The 14,604-nt window shown below is 38.4% G+C and overlaps 3 protein-coding genes across 4 annotated transcripts in view; all 3 read left to right on the forward strand.

The window, feature by feature from the left end:
- Nucleotides 1-7,864, forward strand: part of LOC107657677 (uncharacterized) — a 12,732-nt gene extending 4,868 nt beyond the window's left edge. Inside the window, 8 exon segments of the mRNA XM_016445857.1 lie at nt 1-308; nt 598-4,037; nt 4,194-4,419; nt 4,808-4,978; nt 5,137-5,226; nt 5,314-5,509; nt 5,601-5,808; nt 6,294-7,864. The exon segment at nt 1-308 is cut by the window's left edge and continues 8 nt beyond it. Coding sequence (XP_016301343.1) covers nt 1-308; nt 598-4,037; nt 4,194-4,419; nt 4,808-4,978; nt 5,137-5,226; nt 5,314-5,509; nt 5,601-5,808; nt 6,294-7,532 — 5,878 coding nt within the window. The 3' untranslated portion in view covers nt 7,533-7,864.
- A 322-nt stretch (nt 7,865-8,186) lies between these two features.
- On the forward strand, nt 8,187-13,052 carry LOC107657678 (zinc finger protein 16-like). Of its 2 annotated transcripts, none has more exons than XM_016445858.1 (5): nt 8,187-8,284; nt 9,081-9,256; nt 9,754-9,869; nt 11,118-11,261; nt 11,524-13,051. In XM_016445858.1, exons 2-5 carry the CDS (start codon nt 9,112-9,114, stop codon nt 12,310-12,312), a joined length of 1,194 nt encoding a protein of 397 aa, XP_016301344.1. In that variant the 5' UTR covers nt 8,187-8,284; nt 9,081-9,111; the 3' UTR covers nt 12,313-13,051. The 2 variants fall into 2 exon arrangements, with proteins under 2 accessions (XP_016301344.1, XP_016301345.1); XM_016445859.1 differs by lacking the exon at nt 8,187-8,284 and adding an exon at nt 8,583-8,812 and having other exon boundaries at nt 11,524-13,052.
- A 917-nt stretch (nt 13,053-13,969) lies between these two features.
- Nucleotides 13,970-14,604, forward strand: part of LOC107657679 (zinc finger and BTB domain-containing protein 17-like) — a 5,049-nt gene continuing 4,414 nt past the window's right edge. Inside the window, exon 1 of the mRNA XM_016445861.1 lies at nt 13,970-14,427. The gene's annotated coding sequence lies outside the window, so the exon portion shown is untranslated. The remainder of the gene's footprint in view (nt 14,428-14,604) is intronic.

The raw sequence follows: 14,604 nt of genomic DNA on the forward strand, positions 1-14,604 counted from the left end.
GTGCCCGTTCTGTAGTGAGGCCTTCTACCAATCCTGTGAGCTAACAAGTCACAAAAAAAAAATTCACTTCAGCAAACATGGATACACCTGCTCAGAGTGTGGCAAGCCTTTCAAAACCTTTACTTTGCTCAGATACCACCAACGGGTACACACAGAGGAAAAGCCTTTTGTTTGCATGCACAAACAATGTGGTAGAAAGTTTTCTGCATCCAAGTCTCTTCAGCACCACTTAGAAAAACATCAGAAAGAAGATAACCAGGATAACCAGACAAATGCTTCAACCACCACAAAGAAAAAGAGGGATAAAGGTAAATGACCAAAACCTTAAAACACTAAAAAGACATCAAAGGTGATCTCATATCCAATATCTGCTGATATATACTATACCAATAACTTAAATTCTAATATCTGCTGATAACCAATATGGTACCAATAAATTGTGCATCATTATATTATACTGTGCTTTCATCACTCACTTTAAAGATTAAATATGATTAGAAGGATGAAGATGGATCCTCTAACAATTCAGTGTCATTGCAGATGTAAATGTTGCTGTGCTGACCATTAGATTTCTTTATACTTTTTATTTTTCTGCAGGAAAAAATGAGCGAAAACTCCCATGCTCACAGTGTGCTGCAGTCTTCAAGACTTCTAAAGCACAACTTCTTCACATCAGAAATAAACACTCTCAAGAGTCACAAAGTAGCACTGTGATGGTGCCACAACTAAAAGCACCTGGACCTGCTCTGACACAGCCCGCAAATGGACAACCACAGACTCTGATCATGGAAACTGTCGGACCAGCACCACATCAAATGGATAAGCTGGATCCTGAGCAAATTAAAAGGCTAATTGAGAAACTTGGAAATGTGCAGAAAGTGAATCAGTTGGTTATATTGCCTTTGCAGCCACAAAGCTTTGGGTCACCCCATCCACAGCCATTAATGCAACCATTGCATGTGAATTTTACTCAATCAGCCATTCAGCCAACACAATGTGAGAAATCTGACACAGACTCGTCAAAAACAGAGCAAATTAACCTTCAGTTGTCAGCAGAAATTGGAGATTTGCAACAAAAGGTTCTGTCACAAGAGGAAAAAATTATTTCATCAGAAAACTCAGAGACCCAATTAACAGCTGTTGAACTGACACAAACAGAGGTCCGAACGCAAATGGATGAAATTCACCTTGAACTTATACCGATACAGACTGAAACTTCTGTTTTGCTGGATCAAACACCTTTACAGGTTGAAGCACCACAGAATGATTCTGTTAATGAGATGGCACAAATAGCAGAGGAACATATTCCATTCACACAAGGCATTACAGCGTTGGAAACAAACAATGAACTACCTTTAATTCCTCAACCGGAAACTGCAAAGTCTCATCACGTGGAGGAGGACAATGTGCCAGTTGACACAGTAGCATTAGAGGAAACGGTTACCAATGTAGAGATGCCATGTCCTGCACAAATGCTAGATTCAACAGAATTGTCAGTGGAATCTGAGTCACTGGTGGTAAGTGAACAGGGTGATGTAGTCAAATTAATTGAACCTCAAGAACTTCAGGAAATCCAAGCTCAAAAGGACCAAGCTAAATCAGAGAAAGAACCATCCTTGCCAGTGGAACCACAATCTCAGCCCGATTCTCTCAACAGTGTGCAGAATGACACCGTAATTGACCTTCAACAAAGCTCTGTGCTTACACAAGACCAGACTAGAGCCAGCTTACAGGATTTCCCTTTTGTTCAGAAGAAACTTCCAACAAAGAAAAAAAGATCTAAGAAACAATTGGCTGACAAAATAGAGGAAGCAAGTACAGTATGTGATGGTCAGGTAGCATCAACCAAGAAAGTTAATACTTCATCAAAAGTAATGACTAAAAAAAGAGAAAAGGCAAAGAACAAAAAGCTTGTTGTCAAATTTGGACCAAGTGAGAAGAAAAAATCCACTAAACCGAAGGTAATAAAAACATCAAAAAGCAAACAAAACCAGAACCAGCAAATTAGTGATCAAGACAAAGTTCCTATATTGTCTCAGCATGACAATAAACTGAATTTAAACCAAAAAGTGCAAAAAGATCAAAAAGGAAAGGAGGTTGAAAGTCCTTCAGAAGCAGAAGTGAAGACAACGGGTCAAATCACTAATTCATCAGACACTGTTTTGGCAGAACCAGAAGCAACACAACAAGGGAAACCCCAGAAGAGAAAAATGAAGAATCAAAACAATCTGGACAAGAAGGCAAACTCTGTCCAGGAGGCTCACCAAGATGAAGCACTGGTACCTGTACGAAAGAAAAAGAAGCAGGGGAAAAAATCTGAAGACAAATGTCCCAAGAAACCCAAGGTTAGGAAGAAGAATACCCACAAATTACCCAAGCATAAAGTTACACAGGGTAAATCTAGACCTGATGTTACAGACCTGGCTCACATAGAGAAACAAGCTTTGCTCTTATTAAAAGGCCACAAGCAGCCTCAGCTGAAGGTGCACAAGTTGGATGCTACTGAACTCGAGAAATCACCCCCAAGCAAGTGTGATAAGGTACTGAAAAAAACAAAAAGTGCGCCGATCAAATCCTTGAATATAGCACACCAAAAGAAAACAAAATCAGGTGAAAATAATTTGTTGGAGTACCAGGGAGAGCCCCTTTTATTTGAAATGCCCTCTGTTGAGAACAGCCCTGGTTCTGTGTCTACAAAGCCCAAAATTGTACGGAAACGCAAAGCTCCTACAAAGATAGACCAGGAAATTGCCTTGAGCCCCCCATATTCTCAACTTACTCTTGGGTGCCAGGACTGTGGAAAGACGTTCTCAGAAGTGTCTGCTTTACAGGAACACATGGCATCCTGGCACTCAGCTGGAAAGGTGGCCTTCCCAGATGAGACATTTGATGTTGCTAAAAAACGAGTCATAAGACCTGGTCCTAATGAAAAATGCATTTTACCTAATGTCTTTGAAATTCAGGTTGCAACAGATTGGGACATGGAGACTGAGGTGGGGGAGATTGTGGGAGAAAGACTGTCATTCCCAGCGTTAAGTCCGTCTCCTTCTTTGACACTTGCTTCTGGTGGTGTTGAAGGAAAGGAACAAGGAGGAGTCAAAGATTTTGAAGGAATTGTTTCTGGACTTGAGCAGCCTCCTGAGCAAAATCCTTTAGAAGTTTGCGAGATTCCCTCCCAGGCTTCAACCCTAGCCTTAGGCAAAAGTATTGTGACCCAGGAGCACACAAAAAATACTAGTGAGAATGTGTCAGAAAAAGCACAGAGTAATGGGGTCAGGTCTATCACAGAAACATCTTGCGCTGAACTCAAAGATGCAGCAGAGGAAGAAATTAAAGAAGAACTTCCTTCAGAGGTTAATTTAGTCATGGTTGGTGAAAAAAATGTGGAAGAGAACCATAACACTCAGATAAATAATGTTTCAGGTGACTCTCAAGAGCTTAAAAATGAAGTGCGCAATCTAGGTTCTCAGGCTCAAGAGTCTGCAAAAGATGCCAGTGTAATATTGACTCAAAATGTTCTTACTGAACCAGAGATAAAGCAAGAAGAAGAAGAGGAGGTACTTGTACGTAGAGTTGATGATCATAAAAGAGTGATGGGAGAAAATTCTGCAACAAGAGGTAAGAAAGGAGTTGGAAGAAGCCGTAGCAAGAGACCGCTTGGAAGAAGAACTAGCACAGAAAACAGAAGTAAAAAGGACATGGAAGGAAATAAGGATCCACAAGAATGCCAAGTTCTCTATCATCTGTGTATACTTGGTACTCTGGAGGGAAAGAACAAAGAAAAGGACAAGAATGGAGTTAATGCCTCTGAAACTTGTCAACCATTGTCTTCTGAGGAGGCTCCTGAGGAACAGGTTGTTTTTGAGTTGGATTCTGTTACCACAAGTGTAATGGATATTGTAAACTCTGGAGACAGTTCATTTGAAGAATCTAGAGAGCTGGTTCGAGACGGCAGCTCACCTGGAATCATACTGGAAAAATTCTTGACTGCTCGGGAGAGAAATATGGAAAATCCAAACACCCAAAGTCGGATTAGGGTAGTGTTTTGCATGTTTTCCAGACTCTTCAGATGTTGTCCTTTAGCATTTGAGTATTGACTTTTAAAAATCTTTTAAACCTTTTAGAGAGTATCGAGTATTTATTGTGTCAAGTAATGTATTATGTATCACATTTACCTAATGTTCTCATTAAAGGCAAACTCCTCGTTGGATACCAGTAAAGTGACTTCGGCTAACACATCAGCTGATGTGAAAATAGAAGAACGTTCTTCAAATCTGGCTCACCACAGTCTGATTTCTTCTGAGAGTGGTGCAATGCGTGGAGTACAAATGTTTTTTGTCAAAGCGGAAGACCACTTGACTACAAATGAGATGTTTCAGGCACTCCAACCCGTGGATCATCATCGCGTTACATGTCAAGGTCAGTTTTAACCAAATTATTTAACTGAATAAATGTTAGTTTCTGTTCTAATACAGAATAGTTCAAAATCTAAGTACAGAATAGTTGAATTCTAATACAATAGTTGGTGCCGCTTGTCTGCAAAATCTTGACTATTTAAACCTTTTATAATTTTTTATTTATAGAAATGCTTTTTATTACCATTGATTCATTTATTTATGTCTATTTATTTGTGTTAATACGGCAGTATCAAGAAAATACTTTTTACAAAAAGTTTTCTCGTGTACCCTTTCTGCAAAAATGTTGTTATTAAAACTTATTTTTTATTTATTGATATATTTATTTTTCCAAATTTGTGGAAAAAATAAGTTTGTGCGTCTTTTTTTCTTTTGTTTTATTCCTCTTTTAGATAAGACCATTTATAGGAACAGAGATGGCACCTCTTCGGACTCTCATGTAGTACCCCTGCAGTCCTTCAGCAAGCAATGTATATTTTATCCTGTTAAGGAGGAAGAGAGGGAACATTTAATGGAGCCACCTCAAGCGGATCAGACATTTTTGAATTCAGGGGAACTTGCAGGTGAGAGACAATGCTGGATTTTATAAGATATATATAAGAAAAAAATTAGTTAAAAATAAATGTAAATGAGTTAATTGCGATATTGAATACATATGTGTGTTTTTGTATGTCATCAGTAATCTGTCCCACCTATAACTTCTCAACTATAACACCTGTAGGGACTTCATCTGGAATTGAAGAATGTGAGGAAGTCAGGGTGGGTTCGGTACAAATGGACATGCAACATCTATACACAACATCTGAAGAGGGTAAATAAAAGAATAGGTAGTTTAATGCTTTAAGGTGTAGTCTGTCCCGTGAGCTTAGTTTAAGAATGTGCTTTGTTGTATTTGTAGGTGATGTTAATGCTGAACAGCAGAGAACTCAAGGCTTTTTAGAATTCCTTTCGGAGAATTCAGACACTGATGATGCCGATAATGTCCACTCTGAACCAGAAGCTGAAACCATTGTGATGTCCTGTTACCATGGAATACAGAGTAATGGTACAGTACATCAAAATGGTGTAGAGAGATGTAGTCCAAGTGGCAGAACGTGAGTATTGTTGGCATAACATAAAATACTAGGTGTGCCAAATTACTGTTACTCAGCAGTCTTTAACAACCATTTTTTCTCTGTTCTTTAGAAACGTGGGTGCCTCTCCAACAAGGCACACAGAACCAGAGAGGCAGCTCAACTGGAAGCCCATTAACTACTTCAATCAGTATTTTAGTTTGGACACGTGGAATGAAATTGCTGTTTGCACAAGGGAAACATCAAAACTGCCGAACCTTGTTACAGAAAAAGAGGTTGCACAGTATGTGGGAATCCACATTGCAATGGGAACTCTGAAGGTTAGTACATGACAACATTTGAAAAATGGGTCACTCCCAAAAGATGGTGACAAACATTGTCCTTGACATTTCAGTATTGGAAAAAGATTTGAAATAGTCAAGAAAATGCATAATTCTATAACTGTTTATTAAATAATATGATTTTGTTTGACGTTATATTGGTTTGCATGTTTTTATTACCATTATGTGAATGTCAAGTGCCCTAAAAAAAAAAAAACTTGCACCATTTTTATGACATTTAGTTATTTTTTGCTCATTTTGTTTTCTTGGGTTAAACATCAGTGCAAGGTTTAAAAAGTGTGCAAAACCTAGAATAATAAATATGAGGTTATGTTGAAAAATTAATTGCATTAAAAATGTCATTTATTTTGTCATGTTTAAAATATACAATGTATTGATTTTAGTCTAATCAGTGGTATGTTTTAACATGATATTGTCTCCATCTTATTGGTGTCTCTCTTTGTCTTTTTTTTTTTACCACAAAGTTTCCTAGCACAAATCTCTACTGGGAAGATTGCACACGAGTACCTCTGATCTCTGATACCATGTCGGCTTCAAAATTCTGTGAGCTTACTCGTAAAGTGAAGCTGGCCAGTTCTGGTGGAGCTTCTGCTGGGACGAGTAGCGATCAGCAGTCTGAAGAAAGGAATAGAGACCAGCCAGAACAGAGTAATGAAGCTCACAGTAATGAGGCACATAATTGCACAAACTTAAAGACAGACCCTTTGTGGAAGGTAATGCCGTTGATAAGAAGAGTTCAAGACTGTTGTCGGGCACTGAAGCGACATGGAAACTATGGGGTCGACCAGTACCCCCTTCCTTTTCAAAGACACCCAACCCATTCATTACTTCACACAGTTGTCATAAATGGTGGAGGGTTGGTTGTGGACTTCATCTTGAGTGTAGATGACTCCAATAGAGAAGATGTAGTTGAGAAAATGGTCTCTAGAGGTAAGGAGAGAAACGAAGGGATGGTATTTCTTTGCAAACCAGAGCTTTCTACACCTTCTATGCTAGAGCATCTTTTAGCGGTTGGTGTGCAAAGCGCTGGCAAGGTTGGTGGGGCAAGAGGGCAAATAGGTGATGAGTTTGTGAGCTCGGATGGAAAACTCAAGCTTTTCAGATGTCATCATGGCTTTATCCTTTCGGCAGTGGTAAAGGAAAAACCTCGTTCAACATCTCTTGTCAGTGGCTTCGAGCGAGCAATTAAGGCTGCAAATCTTAACCGCGACTTAAGAAGTCTTTATCGCACACCCTGCACAAACTCGGCAGTCAGTGCTTGGCCGCAGTCTGTTCTCTGGGACTTGATCGATCTGGTTTTAGTAAATGCATGGATACAGTACAAGCAAGATTACAGTCATATTACAGATCTGTTATCACTTATGGCATTTCGTTTGGAGGTGGCCAAAGCATTGATTCTCTCCAGTGGTGTTGACGCACAAGACTCATCACCTCCCTGCCCTCCTGCTCCAAAACTACACGGTCCAGATACAAACTCGAGACCTTCTCAGGTTCTTGAGACCCCTTTGCCTGATGAACATACACGGTATGATGGCTTTGGGCACTGGCCAGAGCAGCTGGCAGAGGGCGAGGAGGCCAGAAGGTGTCGATTCGGGGGCTGTGAGAGGACATCACGTGTGCGGTGTCTTAAATGCTGTGTGTTCCTGTGCATTTCTCGAAACCACAACTGCTTCCTGAAGTTTCACAGTCAGGGGTCTTCATGAGGCATACAGACTGTGCTCATTTTAACTTTTACTCATTTACTTAAATAAGATGGTTAATCATTAAGTTATTGCTCATTGTGACTCAAAACAAATTCTGAACCATCCATATCTATTCTTGTCCAGGTTTTGTACTTGTGCAAATACTCTCATAAGCCCATTTGGATGTATAATGAATGTTATATTGTGATTGTTATATTTTCTTTTTATGTTGATACTGAAATGTTATTGTATTTTAAACCTAGCGAACATAAGAATGTGTCCCATGCATTGTTTGGTTTCTATTTCCTAAAAGGAAAAGTTCATTTTAGAATGTTATGTTTGATTCCAGCTCATTGTGCTTTGTAAAGGCATCTTCAATTTGTTTGTATAAAATAAAAGCTTTTACATTTTATAGTATGATCTCAGTGTTGTGATGAACACTTTTATGCATTTATATCTAACCAGTTCAATTATAGAATAGTTTTTTTTTTTTTTTGCATATGCAATTATTTTATATAAGGGCCACACAATTAACAATGTTATCATTTTAGAAGCCATTAGCTTATTTTGCATGACAAACAGGCCATCTCCATACCTGTTCTGCTTTTGGATGAACACGATGGAAAGTACAGCGGACGCCGTGGCACGTGATGCAGGTTTTTTTTTTCGTCTTAACAGCGGGTCACTGACTACACGTTTGCGCCCCCTTTATTTTCAAATGTATGTCTGGTTTACGCCTTTTCCCTCCAGGCAAAAGGGATATTCTCTTTAAGGTAAGAGTTCTGCTAAATTATTTTTAAAACTTCTTTTTTTAATTTAAGTAACTTAAAATAAAAATATTTCCCTCTTTTTGGGCTTTGTTTTTGGCCAGCGAACTTGGTTGTTAGTCTGCACCAAGTTTAACCTCGAACTCAGCAGCTGGCTAACGTAACGGCAGCTTAATACAAATATAAACGCATAGCTCCGTTCAAACATCTAAAGTTTTATTTATTTATTTTTTACAGCGGTTTCGATGCATCGGTAGTGGGACTGATTTCAACACATTAGGCAATGAGCTAGTTAGCTACATAGCATTGGTTTGGTTTCCAGAAGCTTAAGGCCCCTGTAGGCCTCGTTAGCCGTTAGCTTTATTTAGCTTAGCATAGCTTAGTTAATGCGAACAAACGGTAGGCGGCTCTAAAACGCGCAATTGGAGACGTTTGGTCTCCTAACCCCGTTTTCTAAAATGAAACCATATTTTTATATTATGAACCAAAATTTTAGGCTGCTGTGATGTTGAGTTCTTAGTGTGTGAAACAAAGGTATGTAAATCTATGTTACTAAGCACGTCTGCTATGTTGTGTGTTTCAGTGGCTCAGGTTACTTTACTTATTCAGCAGTGTGAAAACATATCTGAGAACTGATGTAGAAACGGTTTAGTTGCATCCTTACGTTATTTCATAATTTGAGTGGCGCTTTGTAAATGTATGACGGGTTTTTGTGTTACTTGCACACTGCAATACGTTTATACCGTACATATTTGTATACATAGGCTAGATTGATTGAATATCATCTCTTTTGTATTTACAGCAGGCGCACATTGAATTCTTAATCCCTCATAATGGACTCTAACATACTGAATATAGAGGAGATAGTAATGGGCGGAGGAGAGGCTGCTGCCCCTGCTGAACTGCCCTCTGAGAAGACAGAGGATGCCTACACCACCTCCATTCAGGAACATGCACCACCTCCTGTCATTCAGTCATGTGAGTGTGAAGGAAAATCCTTGATTTCGTACTATAATCAGTTATGGATAGACCTCCGGGTTTAAATGTATGTTTCTCATGGGCACCTGTTGCATAAAGCTAGTGTTATGCCAGTTTTCAAATAGTGTAATGGTGAATGGTGTTTTTGCATTTTTTAAAAGCTGGGATGGAAAAATTCATCTTTTTTTTTTTTTTTTTAAGTCTTGGGGAGTAAGATTAATAATAATGAAAAACAGGATTACTGAAATACCCCAGGATACATATATTAATGGATTAATAATATTGTGCTATACTTTATCATATTTCTAAAATCCTAAATCCTTTTTTCTTCTTCCTTTTTTAAGTTATACTTTTAAATGCTTAATGTCTGCTGTTTGCCCATTTTATATCTTGATGTTACACTAGGTATATAGTTGTATTATAAACTTGTAATTAGCATTGTCTCCCATACTGGTGTTTAAATTTGTCATTCTCGCTCTCTCTCTCTCTGTATTCAGACCAGCATGAAAGCCTGCAGTGTTTCCAATGTTTTATTACTTTCTGCAACTCAAAAGCCAAGGAAAGGCATATGAAGAAGAGTCATCGGGAAGAGTACAAACAGCAGCTTCAACAGGTTAGTTGAAGCATTACTTTGATAGCACCATTGCACATATCTCTGATTTTTTGGGATTCAGTAATTTACAGCATTCACAGTTTGATTTGAGTAGATATGGTCATACTTCTAGATAATATTACTAGATACTAGCACTATTCTAGATGATGTTTGCTAGCATTTCTCGTGTTATAGTCTCCTTATGATTCTTGCTTTTGATATTCCTCATTTGTAAGCAGCTTTGGATAAAAACATCTTTAATTAATAAATGTAACTGATCAAAACAAAATTAATATACATAATATTCTAAAAAATATGAACCTTCTGCTTCAAACTCTAGAATGGTTTCTCAGTTTAGTTTGCTAGTATCAGTTCTCAAAATTGAGTGAGGATGTGTTGCTTTGTGTCTGTTGTTAAAGCGTTCTTCTAACACCACTGAATTTCACAGAAGCTTGCAGATGTCCCTAGAGATGAGTGGATATATTTTTGTTGGTGCAAGCACTCCATTAACCCAAGTGAAATTACTAATAAAATAGGAAAGCAGAGAGAAACAGTGTTTACTCTATGTAAATCTTATTCTCACTGAATCTGAAAAACACCACTGGCTTCACTCTTTTACACTTGATTACATTTGTTTGGTGATTACATCCTTATTTTGTTGAGCTTCATTTATGAACTGCCAACAACATTTTCTGCAACAAAATCCAGAAGAGTTTCTTTACCTGTGTACCAAATATGACTGAAACTACTTTTGAATGATCTGTTAATGTTTTTAAATGACAGAAAATTCCTTAAACAACTTGCGTCAGCTATTGTGGTGTCAGCTTTATTTGACAGACTTGGCAGACTGAAAGCTGTGAATTTGCCACCAGGTGAAAGAGATGCTTTTTCAGAGGAAGGAGCTGTTTCCACTGTGCTTCCCTTTTATTTTTAACATAGTGGATGCAACAGTTTGAACTGTTGTAGCTTGTTTGATCCTATGATAATACTTAAGTATGAGTTGCATGTGATTTATGCCACCATATAACTATTGTTTAATTAATACAATACACACACACACACACACACACACATATATATATATATATATATATATATATAAATAACAATAAATAACCTAAGTCTAATTAAAAACATAAATTTTTAATGAAATACATTTAATTAAAAAAAAACTTGTGTGATGAATTCAAACATTAAATTATGTTAGTTTTAATTTTTAATTAATTGCTTCAATGTATATTCACAAACCTGTTGTCTTTGCATCAACAGTGTGATACACTTTTCACATGCTATGTGTGCGATCGAACCTTCCCCTCCTCTGAGGAACTGACACAACATCAGTCGACCCACAACAAGGAGGACAAGCCCTTCAAATGTACACATTGCCAAGAATGTTTCCGCACATTCTCAGAGGTAAGAGGAGTTTTAAATGAATTTAAACAGAAAATGCTTGATTTTTGAGTATTAAGTATCTTAAGTTCTGCATAAAATTGTATTGTTCTAATTAATTGAGAAACTGATTACCAAAAAGAGGCAATATACAGTTACTAAAAACGTTATGCCATTGTTATCGTAGTGTTTGAGAGCATGGCCAGCTATGTATTGTACACATGCCATGATTCTAATTGTAAGCCTATGTTTAATATTTCAACTTGTGCCACTTTCTTTCCACAAGTTAACAACACATCGGCGGCAAGTATGTCCTGAACGTCAGTTTGTTTGCAAAGAATGCAACGAGACATTGCGAAGCCCTGGACTTTTGCGTAACCATCGTTTGGCCCAGCACCCCTTGCCCATGGACGGAGAGGATGCAGAGGATTCCACTAAGACCTACCGATGTGGTAAATGTGGTAGGGGATTTGAAGAAGAGGCAGAGCTCCTGCAACATCAGGAGAACCATGCAGGCGACCGGCACTGCAACGGTAGTGCCGCCATCAAACGTCGAGGGAGACCACCAAAAACGGAGGCCAGTGCAGCCGGTGAAAAGAAAGCAAAGCAAAAGGAGGAGGAAGAAGCAGAGGAGCCTGAGGAAACCAACTATTCAGAAGACGCTTCTGCAAAACCAGCCACAGCTGAAGGGAAGACAGGAGGAAGACGAGGACGCCCAGTCAAATCTACCCAGGAGCCCAAGGCAGAAGATGATAAAGCAGAAAAAGATGACAAGAAACCTGTTCCTCCGCCAGCTCTGCAGATCCCTTGCACTGAATGTGACCTCACTTTCCCCAGCCTAGCGCAGCTTCGAGCACATAAGAAAGAGAAGCACACACAGCGCAAGCCTCACGCTTGTGGAGAATGTGAGGAGAGTTTTAACCGACCTGAGCAGCTGGAGGCCCACATGGCAAGGGCACACAGTGCTGGCCGGCACACTTGCCCCACATGTGGAAAAAGCTTTGGCAGAGAAAGTAACCTGAAGGCTCATCAACAGAGTCATGGAAAAGAAGAGAAGCCAGTCGGAAAGAGATAATTCAGTCTGAGAATTTTTGGGTGTATGTTAACCGAAGACTAATTCAATTAAAAAAATGTTGTGTATAGAAATGTAGGTGGGGACAGGGTTCACTTTAGATTTTAAGTTGTAACATAGTAGGGGATCCTTCAACTGTGTGACCCTTGAAATCAACACTATGTGAACATGTTATTTGAAAACTGGAAACCCAAAGGGTAGTGAGTTCACGGTTAACGAATGGTAACCATGTTTGGCTGCCTCATTGTATCTTGACATCTGTACATAGCTTTGGCATGGAAAAGATTCATACCTTGACTGAATTCTCATTTGTAGGGTAACCATGTTGTAACTTATACCATCAAGAGAAACCCACAGAAAAGCCTTATTATATTGTCTAAGGCTTCATATTGTTGTTTTCTTTATTTTTTGGAAAATTTTAAAGTCTTTTCTATGAATATAATGCGTTATTGTTTTTACATTATTTTTAGAAGTGTGTACAATGGTGAGTGGAAAGATTTACTAAATAATGTTTTCTGCCAAGATCTGACTAAATTTGATTTCAGATGTTTCCATTTTTTACAGGTATGACTTGACATTTGACTTGAACTTAAATGTTACCCACAACTGAGTTCTCTGAGTGAAGTAAATGTCTCAATAATTAATTGAAAGTGTTTTATTATTATTATTTATGCTGCACCCTTAGAGAATTTCCATGATGGTGAATTATCGCTATCACAGATTAAAGTTTCTGCCTTTTTACCATACATCATTTTGGGGTAATGATATAATTTCTGCCTTATTGTGAAGCATTAAATGAAAAATCATTTAATATTATATTTACATAATAATTTTGCACACAACTGCATTTGCTCTTAAAAAAGATCAGCTTGAACATCTGTTTCACAAGTTGAACAATATCTATCTATTTATTGTTCATGAAGATCGGGGAAAGTGGATGTAGCTAAAAGTGCAATGGTCAGACTAAACTTTTCCCTTTCATTACATTTCCAGTTAGCCTTTGGTTAGCAAGCTCAGCATACTTAGAGTTAGAATAGAACTTAAGTGGTTAAGCTTGTTTGATTAACTAGAACATGATTTCAAGACAGTGCATTCATGGACAGGCATACGAATTTCCGTGACACTGAAAAAGGCTGGCATCGTCTTCCTTTGAGCAAAACCAGTTTTAGTTGCCATAGTAACCCATACATTTACATTGGAAGAGCAAGAAAGAATAATAATACCTAGATGGCAAAAAAATAAAAAATCCAGAGATGCATTTTTCTCGCATTGTAGATAAAATAATTTTTTTTTAAATCTGAAAGAGGACTGTGAGAAAGAACTCCTGTGGAATCCAACATCTAAACCTGCATTTCTACAGCTGACATTTTACTACAGGTAAATCAAATAATATAATTATAATACAATTATATTCAAACTAACAATTTAGAGCAGGGGTGTCAGACTCGGCCCTGCAGAGTTTAGATTCAACCCTAATTAAACACACCTGATCCAACTTATCAAGTCCTTCAGGCTTATTTGAAAACTACATGTGGGTTGGAACAAAACTCTGCAGGGCTCCGGCCCTCCAGGAATTTAGTTTGACACCCCTGATTTAGAGCAGGGGTCACCAAACTTGGTCTTGGAGGGCTAGTGTCCTGCAGAGTTCAGCTCCAACTTGCCTCAACACACCTGCCTGGAAGCTTCAAGTATATCAAGTAAGACCTTGATTTGCTGGTTCTGGTGTGTTTGATTAGAGATGGAGCTGAATTCTGCAGGACACCGGCCCTCCAGGACCTGAGAGAAACACGTTTGCTGTGAGTGGCTTTAACGCTCCCCTCCTGTAGATGGCAACATCCACATTCTAGTCGGGCATTTTATACCGGAAGTATCGGATGGACAGTGGCTCGCCTTATTTCTTCTATATGCTCGCGCAACCTGATTTGAGCTTGATTCGTGACAAAACAGTTTTAACACTGGCAGCTGTTACGATCACGCATTATACATTTGTGGTTTATTGTCATAATAGATGTCGTTGAGCAGTTAATAAACCTGGCATGATCAGGGATTGATTGTTGCATTGCTGAACAGTAGATCCTGAAGCGAAGGTGCTTTCAAATGCTCGTCGAAGAATTCTAGGTAATATGAATGAAGTAAACTTGTTTCTGTATTCACTGTAGTGATTGAATTGACAGAACAAAAATGTGTTTAAGCCATGCAGTTCATCTTAGATGTTGTAGACACTGTTTGCTAAATTTCTCTGCAAACAGGAAAGACCTCTTTTGCTATAATAACACCTTATTAATGTCATATATA

This window comes from Sinocyclocheilus anshuiensis, unplaced genomic scaffold (assembly GCF_001515605.1).
Source record: "Sinocyclocheilus anshuiensis isolate Anshui unplaced genomic scaffold, SAMN03320099.WGS_v1.1 scaffold43, whole genome shotgun sequence".
NCBI classification, from domain to species: domain Eukaryota; kingdom Metazoa; phylum Chordata; class Actinopteri; order Cypriniformes; family Cyprinidae; genus Sinocyclocheilus; species Sinocyclocheilus anshuiensis.